Source organism: Microtus ochrogaster, chromosome 19, assembly GCF_000317375.1.
Source record: "Microtus ochrogaster isolate Prairie Vole_2 chromosome 19, MicOch1.0, whole genome shotgun sequence".
Classification (NCBI taxonomy): Eukaryota; Metazoa; Chordata; class Mammalia; order Rodentia; family Cricetidae; genus Microtus; species Microtus ochrogaster.
Genome location: NC_022021.1, coordinates 25,275,442 through 25,288,748, shown reverse-complemented (window position 1 = coordinate 25,288,748; position 13,307 = coordinate 25,275,442). Strand labels below are relative to the sequence as shown.

Genomic DNA, 13,307 nt, shown 5'->3' with positions numbered 1-13,307 from the left:
TAGGGCAGAGTCATTCCGGGGTCAGAGGGTCCCCAGCAATGGTGAAAGAGCTGGCTGTGGTGACCAGCACGAGTGGGTGAGCGATGGTTGGCGCGGACCTCTGGCCGGAACCGCGCCCAGTAGGTCAGCCCCGGGCGGCCCAGCGCGGCGGGCGGAGGCGGAGACGGAGGCCGAGCGACCAGCAAGCGGGTGCGCCGGGCTTCGTCGCGCGGTGACGGCGGCCATGGCTGGAAGCGAGCCCCGCGGAGCCGGCTCGCCGCCGCCCGCCAGCGACTGGGGCCGCCTGGAGGCCGCCATCCTGAGCGGCTGGAGGACCTTCTGGCACTCGGTGGGCAAGGAGCGGGCGGCGCGGACGGTCTCCCGGGAGGAGACGGAGGAGGAGACCAGCGCGCTGACGCGGCTGCCGGTAAGCCAGCCCAGAGCGCAGGCCAGCCACTTCCGGGTGTGTGCTCGCCTGGCACGACAGTGCCCAGAGTCGCCTGGACGTTGACTCTTGGTGTGCCCCAGCCAGCCAGGGTCGCCCCACGTCTCTCACTAGTGACCAGCGAGATCGCCCACAGATTGTCAGCGGTCCAAATAGGATATGTGGAAATCTGTTTTAGGGAAACGGGTTAGCTTGGGAAAGCATCCCACTGTCTCTGTTCTGCACATCCTATCTTCAGTCCCAGGCTCAGTGTATTCCAGTTATCGCCTGGAGCAAGGAAGTTTCACAGGCCTTAAATGACAAAACTACTACGTAATTGAAAAATAAACGAAGTTATAAGGGCCTCAGGTTAGAACAGATCACAAGAAGAGTGCATATCATTTAAAGTTTCAGAGAAAGATCAAAAAATGAAGAGCTCACACATTGTTGATTATTACATTTCTTTTATCTCAGTTGGATTATTGGTGCGTCCCACTGACATTCATTCCAAATGAAAACTCCCCAGGCTTTTTACCTGTGTCCTTTGAAACGGATTAATAGGCTAAATAGAGAAATTCAGACGACAGAGCCACACACTTTCATTTGATCTAGTGGTTAAAAATCAGAAAAATTTCCACTCGATAACACGTTTATTCTGAGAGAGAAATTATTAACTGGTATATCAAAATACCCACAGAAAGAAAAATATGGAAGTTGTTATTTTGCTTCAAAGACGAGGCCTTGAACTTCCAAGAATGTTTCATAGGTGTTAGGAATGAAAACGTTGAGTTTTGATTTTTCTCTGGGTGGAGGAAGACAAGACTTGGTAGTATGAAGAAGGGCTCTCTCAGTTGCCCTTTAAGAGAGCAATTCCTTGTTGATTATCTCAGCTGTGCTCCTTTTCTTACGCGCGCGCTCGGTCGCCTCTGTTTCAGATCGATGTGCAGCTGTATATCTTGTCCTTTCTTTCACCCCATGATCTGTGCCAGTTGGGAAGTACAGACCGTTACTGGAATGAAACCGTAAGAGACCCAATCCTCTGGAGATATTTTCTCTTGCGGGACCTCCCTTCTTGGTCTTCGGTTGATTGGAAGTCACTTCCGGATCTAGAGATCTTAAAAAAGCCTATATCTGAGGTCACCAACAGCACCTGTTTTGATTACATGAAGGTGTAAGTATCAATTTCTGTGAATTAGCAGGAGATAATAAATTTTACACTAAAGTAGGCCACGCTAGTTCTAACACTGCTACTAATTAGTTGCATGGAATTTGTCTAAATGACCCCTTTAAAAAAGTCATGGGTTTGAGCTAATTGACTTTTTTCATGAGACTCTTACAGCTTTAACCTTTTGTGTTATTTCCCTGTGGTGACCAACCAGTTTTCAATTAATTATATGTGATACAGTTGGCAAGAAGGAAGACATTTCTTAAAATTCTCATAATCTTTCTAATATGTTTTGTTTTGTTAAATTATAAATGCCATAACCAGAGAAAGAATGTCCAGAGATCAGAAAACAATTCTTTTTGACTGGGAAGAAAACCATTTTTGAGACATTTTTTTAAAAATTACTATTATTTATTGTGTGTTTGTGTGGGTAGACACACACATGCTATGGTACTTATGGAGGTCAGAGGGATGACCTTTGGGAGTCCATCCTCTCTTTCCACCAAATGGGTCCCTGGGATCAAACTCAGAACATCAGTCTTGGTGACATTTACCTGCTAAGCTGTCATAGCTTCTTTTTTTTTCTTTTCTTTTTTTTTTAATTAAAAATTTCCACCTCCTCCCCACCTCCCATTTCCATCCCCCTCCCCCCAATTCCCCTTCCCCTCCCTTTCCAGTCCAAAGAGCAGTCAGGGTTCCCTGCCCTGTGGGAAGTCCAAGGTCCTCCCGTGTCCATCCAGGTCTAGGAAGGTGTGCATCCAAACTGGCTTGGCTCCCACAAAGCCAGTAAATGCAGTAGGGTCAAAACCCAGTGCCATTGTTCTTGGCTTTTCAGTCAGCCCTCATTGTCAGCCACGTTCAGAGAGTCCGGTTTGATCACATGCTACATCAGTCCCAGACTAGTTGGCCTTGGTGAACTCCCATAAGATCAACCCTGCCATCTCAGTGGGTGGGCGCACCCCTCGCGGTCCTGACTTCTTTGCTCATGTTCTCTCTCCTTCTGCTCCTCATTTGGACTTTGGGAGCTCAGTCCAGTGCTCCAATGTGGGTCTCTGTCTATATCTCCATCCATCGCCAGATGAAGGTTCTATGGTGATATTCAAGAAATTCATCAGTGTGGCTATAGGATAGGGACATTTCAGGTGCCCTCTCCTCAGCTGCCCAAGGAAAAAACTGGCGTTGTTGTTCTCCCTGTCATGGCTTCTTTCACGTGGTTTTTATTTTGCTAATTTTCAATGAGATATATTTGGGTGCCTTTGTGTATGTATTTATTGTTTTGAATGAACTGTTGCTTTGGAGTCTATGAAAGGAGTGTTTAAGAAGTTTGATATTAGTAGCTTTAGTGATATTTTAAAATTTCTGGGATTTAACACTAAATATCTGTAGTCCATCCTTATTGTGGGGACTCTCGATCTTAACATTAGTGACATTTGGAGCAGTTGTAGGGGACGATCCTGGAAACTGTAGAATGTATGGCAGCATCTCTGGTTCTGCTAAGTTGATGCTGGTAGCACAGCCTCCTCTTCCCCAGATGTGAAGATAAAGTTGTCCAAACATGGCCACATACTCTAGGATGAGAGATAAAAATCTTTCTCAGGAAGAGAACAGTTACTCTTCCATATAATTAGTTTCTGCTATTCAGACAAATATTGGTGTTTCATGAAAGAAACTAAATAAAAGATAAGAAGGTAAAGAACATCTTCCTCGGGGGGGGTTCTGTAGCTTCGTGATTCCTCCCATTCTCTAGCTCTTCGTGTTCTTCCCTGCCATGGCACTCTGCATACATGTTACAATGGTGCCTCTCACCAACTGTCTGGGAGGGTTGAAACTATAATCTCAATATTACTATGCCTTGCAAGGACTCAGTAAGTGATATATTCTCAAATGAACAAAAGTGAAATGTTTTATTTTCTAATTCTGAGAATTTTCTGCAGTTATAAAATGTGCTGTCCGTATACGAGAAGAGCCTCGAAAGCCAGCCGTCCTGTGTACGGAGCTGTTACCTCCTTCTTACACTCATTGATCATTCAGAACGAACCCCGATTTGCTATGTTTGGACCAGGTTTGGAAGAACTGAACACATCGTTGGTGTTGAGTTTGATGTCTTCTGAGGAACTCTGCCCTACTGCTGGTTTGCCTCATAGGCAGATTGATGGTAATTTAATTTTCATGTTAATGTATAATACATAGTAATTCTAGCACTAGGAGCTTGATGTTAGTGCTAAAGGAGGGGCATTTTTAAAATTAAATCTTGGAATTTTATCTAGAAATTGTAATTAAGTCTAGAAATTGGTGGACACACTCCCTGGTCCCACTGGAAAAAAATTAATATAAGAAGTATATTTTTCTTAATTTCTCAAATTTGTATAACTTAGAATTTAATATGTTAAAATAAGTTACTGTGTTTTAACAGTCCATATCGTGTTTACAATAAGAACAATTTGTCAAGAAAAGCCATTGAACATCTCTTTGCCAATTATTTTTTATACATGTTGGGATTTTTAAAAAAAGAGCTGTATTATTACCTCCCCTCTACAGAAAAGAACAACAAAAAACAAACAAATAAACAGAAAACAACCCACAAAACAGTATGTGACCTTTGGTAAGGTGAGCAAGTGTCATAAACAGGAGTAGCAATGCAATGTAAGGTGTGTTTTACTCACTATACAGCGCAGATTCAGAGATTTAGAACAAATCTTGGTCCTCCATGGAGACAGTGGCTCTAAGTGAGGCTACAGACACAAGTCCTGGGGTAATTAGAATATGATCAGTTAGTTTCTGAACAGAAACATAAGAATCAAAGAAGGCTGCGCATTGAAGAAGATGCCAGCGAAGACTCATCAGTATTAGCTGTATTGTTCTCTTAAAACAAGAAGGCTAGGGGCCTGGAGAGATGGCTCAGAGGTTAAGAGCATTGCCTGCTCTTCCAAAGGTCGTGAGTTCAATTCCCAGCAACCACATGGTGGTTCACAACCATCTGGAATGAGGTCTGGTGTCTTCTTCTGGCCTGTAGACATACATACATACAGAATATTGTATACATAATAAATAAATAAATAAATATTTAAAAAAAAACCAAGAAGGCTAAAAGCACAAAGTTCTGAAGTGTCTATAAATCTACCAGAGCCAGGTAACCACCACCAACAACACTTGGGAAGCTTAAGTATGTGGAAGCTGCTGAAGAAATTTCATCAGAGGGCTGAGGGGATCAAGATTTCACTTTAGAAAAGTTTACTCTGACTCCTGAGTAAAAAAACTGGTTAGAAGGGCCTAAAGAAACTGCTATAATCTACGATTAAAATATATATGAAAGGAGTCATTGGATGAAAAAGAATGAATTGAGGATGAAAATTGATGCAATTAACTGTTCTTAATGATTATGTAGTAAGGATAGCAGATTTCTGTCTTGTGGTTTCTGTTGGGTTTAAAGTCATTCACTAGGGTAAGGAATAACCAGAGGAGAATGACTTTTTGTGGCTATTGTTTTTTTCTGTTTTCTTTTTTCCTTTTTTTTTTTTTTGAGTGGCTATTGCTTTTGGTGGCAGGAGCTAGAGATCTTGTCAGTTTTATTTTTACTTGTATCTGTAATGACAGACATATCATAGGTTCCACACTATGGTGGTTTGAATGAACATGGCCTCCGATGTGGCTCTTTTTTGAGGAGGTGCATCACTAAGGGAGGGTTTTGAGGTCTCAAAAGCTCTCACACCATTCCTAGTTAGCCCTCCCTCTGCCTTGTGCTTGTGGCTCAGATGTCAGCTCTCAGCAGCTGCTACAGCCTGCCTGTTGCTATGATCATTTCAATGATGGGCACAGACTCTGTTTGGAATCATGAGCCCCCCCAATTAAGTGCTTTCTTTTTATTTTTTTTTGTGTGGTTTATCGAGACAGGGTTTCTTTGTAGCTTTGGAGCCTGTCTTGGAACTAGCTCTTATAGACCAGGCTGGCCTCGAACTCAAAGAGATCCGCCTGCCTCTGCCTTCTGAGTGCTGGGATTAACGGTGTGCACCACCACTGCCTGGCTTTAAGTGCTTTCTCTTATAAGTTACCTTAATCATGGTGTTTTGTCATAGCAGTAGAAAAGTAACTAACACACACCCATGTTAAATTAATGACTTACGGATTATATGTCCAGATCAGAGCAAGATCTGAAGAAATTAACATTTTGGAGCCATAGACGGTTCAGGTTCCCATAGACTTGGAAGTTTAGGAGGCTAGAGAGAAAGATAGTGACCTGCATGTCTGAAGTCTGCAATAGGGGAAGGGATGACCATGATGGGAAGGTTGCAGACGAAGAGACTGCTCTCCAGCTGAATGGTGTCTTTTTCAGATGGAACTATTCCAGATGGTTCTTGAGTAATGGTTTAGACAAGTCATTGGAAGTAGAGAAATCAGCCCACTTCTTCACTATAGGATATGAGGAAATAAGCAATTTTGATAACTGGGAGTCCATGGCAAGACAAGTATTACCTAAGGCAGGCCAGTTTCAGGCAACCCTTCAGAAAAAGCCAGAAGATATGAGGAAAGTCGACAGTTGTGAAATGGCAATTACATTCTCTTTACAGTGACTTGTGATTGCTTGAAAATGTCAATCTATGGCAGAGAAGAATATTGGTTGCATAATAAGTTGGACTCCAGTTAGGTGTGTTGAATGGATAATTTCTGGAAATTAAACTGGTAAAAACAAAGCAGAAATGTCTGGTTCTCTTTCCATGTACTTTTTGTGGAATAACATGGCTGGAGGCTAGAGGATCATGTGACTTGGGATAGTTATATTTTAAATAGTACTTACAAGTCCAAATCTATACAAGGTATGCTTAGAACGATGTGATGTAACATACCTTATTTAAGTAGAAGTCAAGAGTTCGGGGATGAAAGACTGGAGTAGTCTTCAATGAGTTAAGTGGGAACAGACGATGTCAATTTGTTTGTATATCTGGAGGCCCATGGCTTTGTAGAGAAGAGAAACCCTTAGATATGTAAGTAAGTATTAAGTAAGGTATCTACTGTTGCAGGAAAGGCTAGTTAAAGCAAGAGAATTTAGAGGACTGGTTGAAAGAAATTACAGGTTGTTAATTTTTACTAAAAGGAGAATGGCCACAGAGAGAAGTGGACAGATGGGAGGGGACAAGTTTCTAGCAAGAACTAGAGCTATGGAATCAGGATGTTTCCAGGGGGCCAAAAAATACATTGATCATTAACAAAACTCCCACCATCAACAAAACAGAAGAGGCTAAGAAAGGGGTAGCAACTGTTGGGTGACTCAGACACACAGCAGTAAGAAGCCAATAGTTAGCAACCTAAGGGTATCAAATATTAGATCTCAGGCAACCCTCACAGGAATCCCTAGGAAGTAGAGGTTATTTCATTTTCGTGGCAAGTTTAGGATTCTAATCCGCACTGCTCTAATTCCAAATTTCAGCATCTGCTGTTCTGGCTCAGTTTCTACGGCATTTCTAATGCTGCAAGTCATGTTTGTGAACGGTTTCTCAGACGGGAAGAAGGGGGTCTCCACTGACTATATAGATGGGTCATAAGACCAGTGGAAATGCAAACTATGAATAGGAGTCATGTTGAGGATAAATAGAAGTAGTTGCCATGCCCCAGCTGCTACTGTGATGCTTGTCACATTGCCTGGAGACTGGAAAGTCAGGATGCGCTCAGTGCGCTCTGTATCTGTGCTGCCAACGTTCATACAACTTGCTCTCCTCATCACAAGCACGGCTATTTATTCCAAAGTTGCATGTAACTTGCTACTTTTTCCCCCTTTGCCCCTTTTGATTTCACTGCGTAATCTTTCAGAGGAATTTTTAAGTGTTTTTTTTTTTATTATTATTGGCTTGTTTGCATAACCAACTTTCTCATGTAGGTATTGGATCTGGAGTCAATTTTCAGTTGAGCAATCAACATAAATTCAATATCCTGATATTATATTCGACTACCAGGTAAGGCTGCCTGAAACATCAGCAGCGGAACATCTATTGCAGAGGGATGGAACCTGTTTCATATTTTTTTTTCTTATATACGCGTATATTTTCTTCTTGCAGGAAGGAGAGAGACAGGGCAAGGGAAGAGCACACAAGCACCGTTAACAAGATGTTCAGCCTACAGAGTGAAGGCAATGAACAAGGAAGCCGCTACAGTGTGATTCCACAGATTCAGAAGGTGTGTGAAGTTGTAGATGGCTTCATCTATGTGGCAAACGGCGAAGCTCATAAGCGTAAGCATTCTTATATTTCTTCTCCAAGGTACAGCATTCTTTGCAAAATAAATAATCATATTTTTACAGCACCACAATACTACATTAGTTAGATTTTACCACTGTGATTTTTCTGGCCATTACTGTCACTAGTGTTAGTGTTAGGACTACATCGGAACTTCCTAGCATGCCACACTGTGATCCATAGATTTTGCCCATTATCTAGGATGTCTGGTTTCTGTAAGCACCACAGAGTCCTGATATGTGCCTAAGCTTGATTCTATAGGCACGTTTTTAAATAGCTGACATTTTAAAATTACTGATGCTTTCTCTTCCTCTGATATATTCAAATAATTTATGTAGATAACTGAAAATTTATTGTTTTATTCTTACACATACTGTAGAGAGGTGTGGAGATAGAATGTTAGTTGTGTAGATTAAAATTAATTAAATCAGTGGGTTCATAACACTCTCCATATACTCTGAATAATTGTCATTGACATTGTTTTGGTATGACATTGCTGTCATTGAATCTTGAACCAGTATTATAACTTCCTCCCAATCCTCTGTGTACAAGATAAATATAACTATAAATAAATGATCTAGTATGCATATTGCTTGTATATAATATGCACATGATACATATGTCATAGTTATTTAATGTGTTGATTTTAATTTACAATGAATTTATTTCTCTGCCAATCTGTTAAGTCCTGGAGGAAATTATACTTAGAAATCCTGTATAAATTATTCATAAGAAAATAATGAATTATTATCTGTATTATAGGGCTATCTGCAAAAGGAAAAATTAGAAGCAGAATAAAAGGTAGATCGATTTGTTCATCAAACAGTAGTTGTAGAGGTCAGACGCTGTATTTGTGGGTGGAGATATGATGAGAGCTACAACTGAAAGAGAACATGCTTTCATCTCGTCTTGGTCCCAATAGGCCCCTGTAAAATAGTAGAAAAAGTAGGGTATTAGCCTGGTTCATAATTGAGGCCTCAGACTCAGTCCCAAGCATTGTAGCTTTTCCGTGTCCTGTCTGGTGCCGCTGGATCAGTTCCTCTCCCGCCCACCAGTCCAATCACTCAGAGGCTTGATATTAACTGTAATTGCCTGGCCAGTGGCTCAGGCTTCTTACTGACTGGCTCTTATATATAAACTAACTCGTTTCTAATAGTCTGTGTATCGCCTCATGCTCTGTGGCTCACCGGTAATGTTCTGGCATCTTACTCCTCCAGTGACTGCTGGCATCTCCCCGACTCCACTTTCTTTCTCCCTGTCTCTCTGCTAGGATCTCCATTCTAGCTATACCCTCCCTGCCATAGGCCCAAACAGCTTCTTTATTAACCCATGGTTATACAACATATTCTCAAAATACAGAGAGGGCATCCCACATCAAGCCATGATGGATAATAACAAATAAATGAAAACATAGAATACAAAAATAATCTATACCTACTTACTGAATTTTTTCCATAAAGCTTAGCTAGATTTTCATTACGAGCTTAGTGGTAGGATAGGAGACCTCTGGTCTTTCATGAAAGAGGCATGTCTTGATCTGCTGCTATTCTGGTGAGAGGAGCCCTATTTTCTATATCTTTTTCTCAAATGAAGCCATAGCTTTCTATCAACAGTGATAGGATGAGAAATTGCCCCTGCCGCTTTTCTGGTAGACTGACTGCTCCTGAGGGAAGTGTAGAAACAAATGCTTTTTGCCTGAGCACAGAGGTAGGAATTGAGTTTGAAGCAAGTATTCTTTTGTTTTCTGATCCTGTGGAGGAAAAGGATGTTTTCATAGAATACCTTTCTACCAGTACAGGGCATAATTCTGTAGTCACCAAGAACACTTCCGCTGTTCATCCTCAGGGGCATCCCCTCCTAAGACTGAAGCTGGTGTGTAAAATCTGAGCCTGGACATCACTATGTTGCCTGGGCTGGCCTTGAACTTATGACATTTACTCTGCCTCATTCTCCTGATTGCGAGTATTACAAGTGTATCATACCTATCATACCTAACTGCAAAGCATTTGAATCCTCTGTGTTGACACTAACTATAGCAATAGAGGGCAAATCCACCAGCGACGGACTAGTTTGACTCTAACCAATATGTTAATGATCCAACAGTCAAAGGAACATGCCTGCTTCTAAGAGTCTGTCCTCTTTATCTCCATCTGTAACTGCTTTTCTAAATAAAATGCCTAGCGTTAACTCTGAAAGTTCTTAGGCAGAAAAAGAAACAGTGGCTTGTATCTATAGTCTAAGATTCTTGGCAAGCTAATATAGAAGAATGGCCTGGGATTTTGTTTACCACATGCTGTGGTATTTCTTTATGGCATTATAAAAATTTCTATCTAATTTGAAAGACAGTTTAATATAATTTTTTGGCAGAACAATAAATAAATCTCAGAAATAAAGACAGCTTATTATGTTTAAATCCTGGTAAAAAATTTAATTCGTTTGTGTGCTATTTTTAAGTATAATTATTTTTAGAGTGATACAAATTGCATATTTAAACTTAAATTCCTTAGGACATGAATGGCAAGATGAATTTTCTCGTATTATGGCCATGACAGATCCAGCTTTTGGATCTTCAGGAAGACCACTGCTGGTTTTATCTTGTACTTCTCAAGCGGATGTAAAAAGAATGCCCTGTTTTTATTTAGCTCATGAGCTGCGTCTCAGCCTTCTAAACCACCCGTGGATGGTAAGGTCCTAACCTAACTGCTTTGATGACAAAAAATTGATTTTTAGTGTACTTTCTATGGTACGTATTTATTTACACAGGTGTACATGTATGTTTGCATGTATGTGTCTTTTTGAGCTTTCTTTTATGGTAACAAAATAGCTATAAGACAATAACTTAAAAAAGGAAAAAGGGCATATATTCTCTCAGTTTTTAATGTTTTAGTTCACGATCAGTTGACCGTCTTGATTCTGAGGCTGTGACAAGGCAGATCATCATACTATGAACACATGATAGAGGAAACCTCTGTCTTAGAGCAAAAGAGGAAGAGAAAGAGGATGGGACTGAGTCCCAGGATGACCTTCAAGGAACATCCCAAGTGACCTCCCAGAAGTCACCACTTCTTGAAAGTTCCACCGCTCCCTAACAGCAGTGTGGGGTGGGGGTCAAGTCTCTGACACCCAGAACTTTAGGGGACACAATTAGAATGATAGCGTTTGTTTTTTAAATGAACTGCCATTCTAAAATGATTTAAGGCCTTGATTGATGGGTGGTAATAAATTTGACTTGGTCACTTGTTCCTTACTCACCTCTCCTGTTGTAGGAACAGTAAGACAGTAACTGGGAGAGGTTGTAAGGACCTCACTCCTGTGCTTTCTCAGCACCAGTGTGTATGCTTTAAGACTCTTAGGATGAGTAGCATTCCTCATGTTAAAATACAGGTCGTTGGGGATGACAGCGTGAGTGTTGCTCAGTGGTGAAGTACCTACTCAAAATACAGGAGACCCAAGGGTTTGGTGCCCACCACTACTATCATCTCATAGGTTAGTGCTTTGAAGTTTATTTGAATAATAAAATCTTTTTTCATATGATAGTTGGCATGAAACTCCACAGATAAATTGTTTGTACTAGTCTCTATTGGTCAATTGTTTTTGTTTTAATCTATTATTATTATTACTACTACTACTACTACTACTACTACTACTACTTTTGAGTAATAATGTGTAGTTCTGGCTATCCTGGACTTGCTATGTAGATCAGGCTAGTCTTGAACTCATAGATATCTACCTGCCTCTGCCTCTGCCTCCCAAGTGTTGGGGCTAAAGATCTTCCTTTTTCCCCCAATCTAGCTAAAGGTGTGTTGATTCTATTTAAAATCCAGGACCAACTATTTATCCTTTGTGATTTTAAATTCATGGTTTCATTTATTTCTACTGTCTTCTTGGTTGTTTCTTCCCATCTCATAATATGGTGTTTGTTTTGCCCTGAACTCCTGAGATACATTGTTAGCACGTGTGTTTAAAATCTTATTTATTTACTGGGACTTGGGCCCCAAGTATGCCCCACTTCTGAAATTGTGTGTGTGTGCGTGTGTGCATATTTTAATATAGGTATTTGTTGCTCCAACTTGCCTTTTTATACTGTGTTTGCTGTATCCCTTATATTTGGTAAATTTTTCCCATTTTTATTTGTCTTTCTAATTTATCCACTGGCTCATTGTTTGTTTAATAGCATGTGAAGTCTATGTATTTTCCCATTTCTAACTTTTTGTTGTTATTTCTGTATTTAACCATAAAAATACATATTTTTTTTCCACTTAGTCTTTACCATTGTTGAAGATTTTGTGGTCTAAAATAATGTCTAATCTAAAGACTGGTTCCAATCTATGTTGGAGAAAAGTATATATTCTCCAGCTTTTGGATAAAATGTTCTCTAAGGTCTGTTAGGTCCATTTGGGTCTAGTTAGCTTTGTAGTATGTCACATTTATTAGTTGACTGGTTAGGTTCATTAAAGAATGTTCTAGTTTGTTTTGTTTTGTTTTGTTTTGTTTGTTTTTCGAGACAAGGTTTCTCTGTAGCTTCGGGGCTGAGTTTTAGTTTTTAAAGTGGATCCTTTGGAGAAATGTGCTAGAAGCCTGTCTCTCCCATTTCTAGAGCTGAGTACTAGGAAATACGACACACACTGAAGTGTTTAGAAGACGTTAGAGATCACTTATTTACACAACTGCTCCCAGTGATAGTGCTTGCGGAACTTAGTCTTTGTTCGGGTCACTTTATTTCAGCTCTTCAAAAAATAATATCTAGAAAAATGCCACTCATTAGGATTCTGGTTTGAACTGACAGCATCCTCTCTCATCTGCTCGCAGGTCCAGGATATGGAGGCTGAAACTCTGACGGGTTTTTTGAATGGCATTGAGTGGATTCTTGAGGAAGTAGTATCTAAGCGCACAAAATGATGTTCCCTTTGGACCTTGGGAAGCCACAGGGCAGGACTTAGGTGTTTCTCGTCCATCCTGTTCCTGCCTTTCTGTAGGAGGGCTTCACACTGGACAGCTATAGATGCCATGGTTCTGACTCTACCATAAATCAGCTGCAAGTTTCAATCCTACTACTTTTCCCCCAAATGAACTCTCATATTTTTGATAACTTTTATATTTTCTGTCTTTTTGAAAATATTAAATTCTGAAAAACAAAAGCCGTGGTTCTCTCATTTCTCACAGTTTCTCTGTTTTGCCATTAAGTTTGCCCTGATGGCAAATAGCTTTTCATAGCATCTTTTCAGGGACTCGTTAACTGGTTATGGGGGAAAAGGTTGTAATCTATTCTCAATAGAGACACTAGTTATGAAAATTTCAGAACTGCATTAATATGGCCCAAACCCCTGTTCTTTTTTGAGAGAATAGAAAGAATATTATATTATATCTATTATTGCTTCAGTGAAAATTAGTTTTTCTGGGAAGTTGTTGTGTTCAAATAATTTTGAACATGTGAGTACTGAATCCTGACTCATGAAGAAAATACCCCAGAGATTTACATGTGTTATTCTACTGCCTCATCAAATGCTTGTGTTTT

The 13,307-nt window shown here is 40.4% G+C and overlaps 1 protein-coding gene across 2 annotated transcripts; it reads left to right on the top strand.

Moving 5' to 3' along the window:
- The first annotated feature begins 29 nt into the window (after positions 1-29).
- Positions 30-12,930, top strand: Fbxo4 (F-box protein 4). Of its 2 annotated transcripts, none has more exons than XM_005356576.2 (7): positions 30-406; positions 1,339-1,574; positions 3,503-3,723; positions 7,438-7,513; positions 7,616-7,788; positions 10,300-10,475; positions 12,602-12,930. In XM_005356576.2, the coding sequence occupies exons 1-7, from the start codon at positions 224-226 to the stop codon at positions 12,689-12,691; spliced, it is 1,155 nt and encodes a 384-aa protein (XP_005356633.1). In that variant the 5' UTR covers positions 30-223; the 3' UTR covers positions 12,692-12,930. The 2 variants fall into 2 exon arrangements, with proteins under 2 accessions (XP_005356633.1, XP_026639482.1); XM_026783681.1 differs by having other exon boundaries at positions 145-406; positions 1,393-1,574.
- Positions 12,931-13,307: the final 377 nt, after the last annotated feature.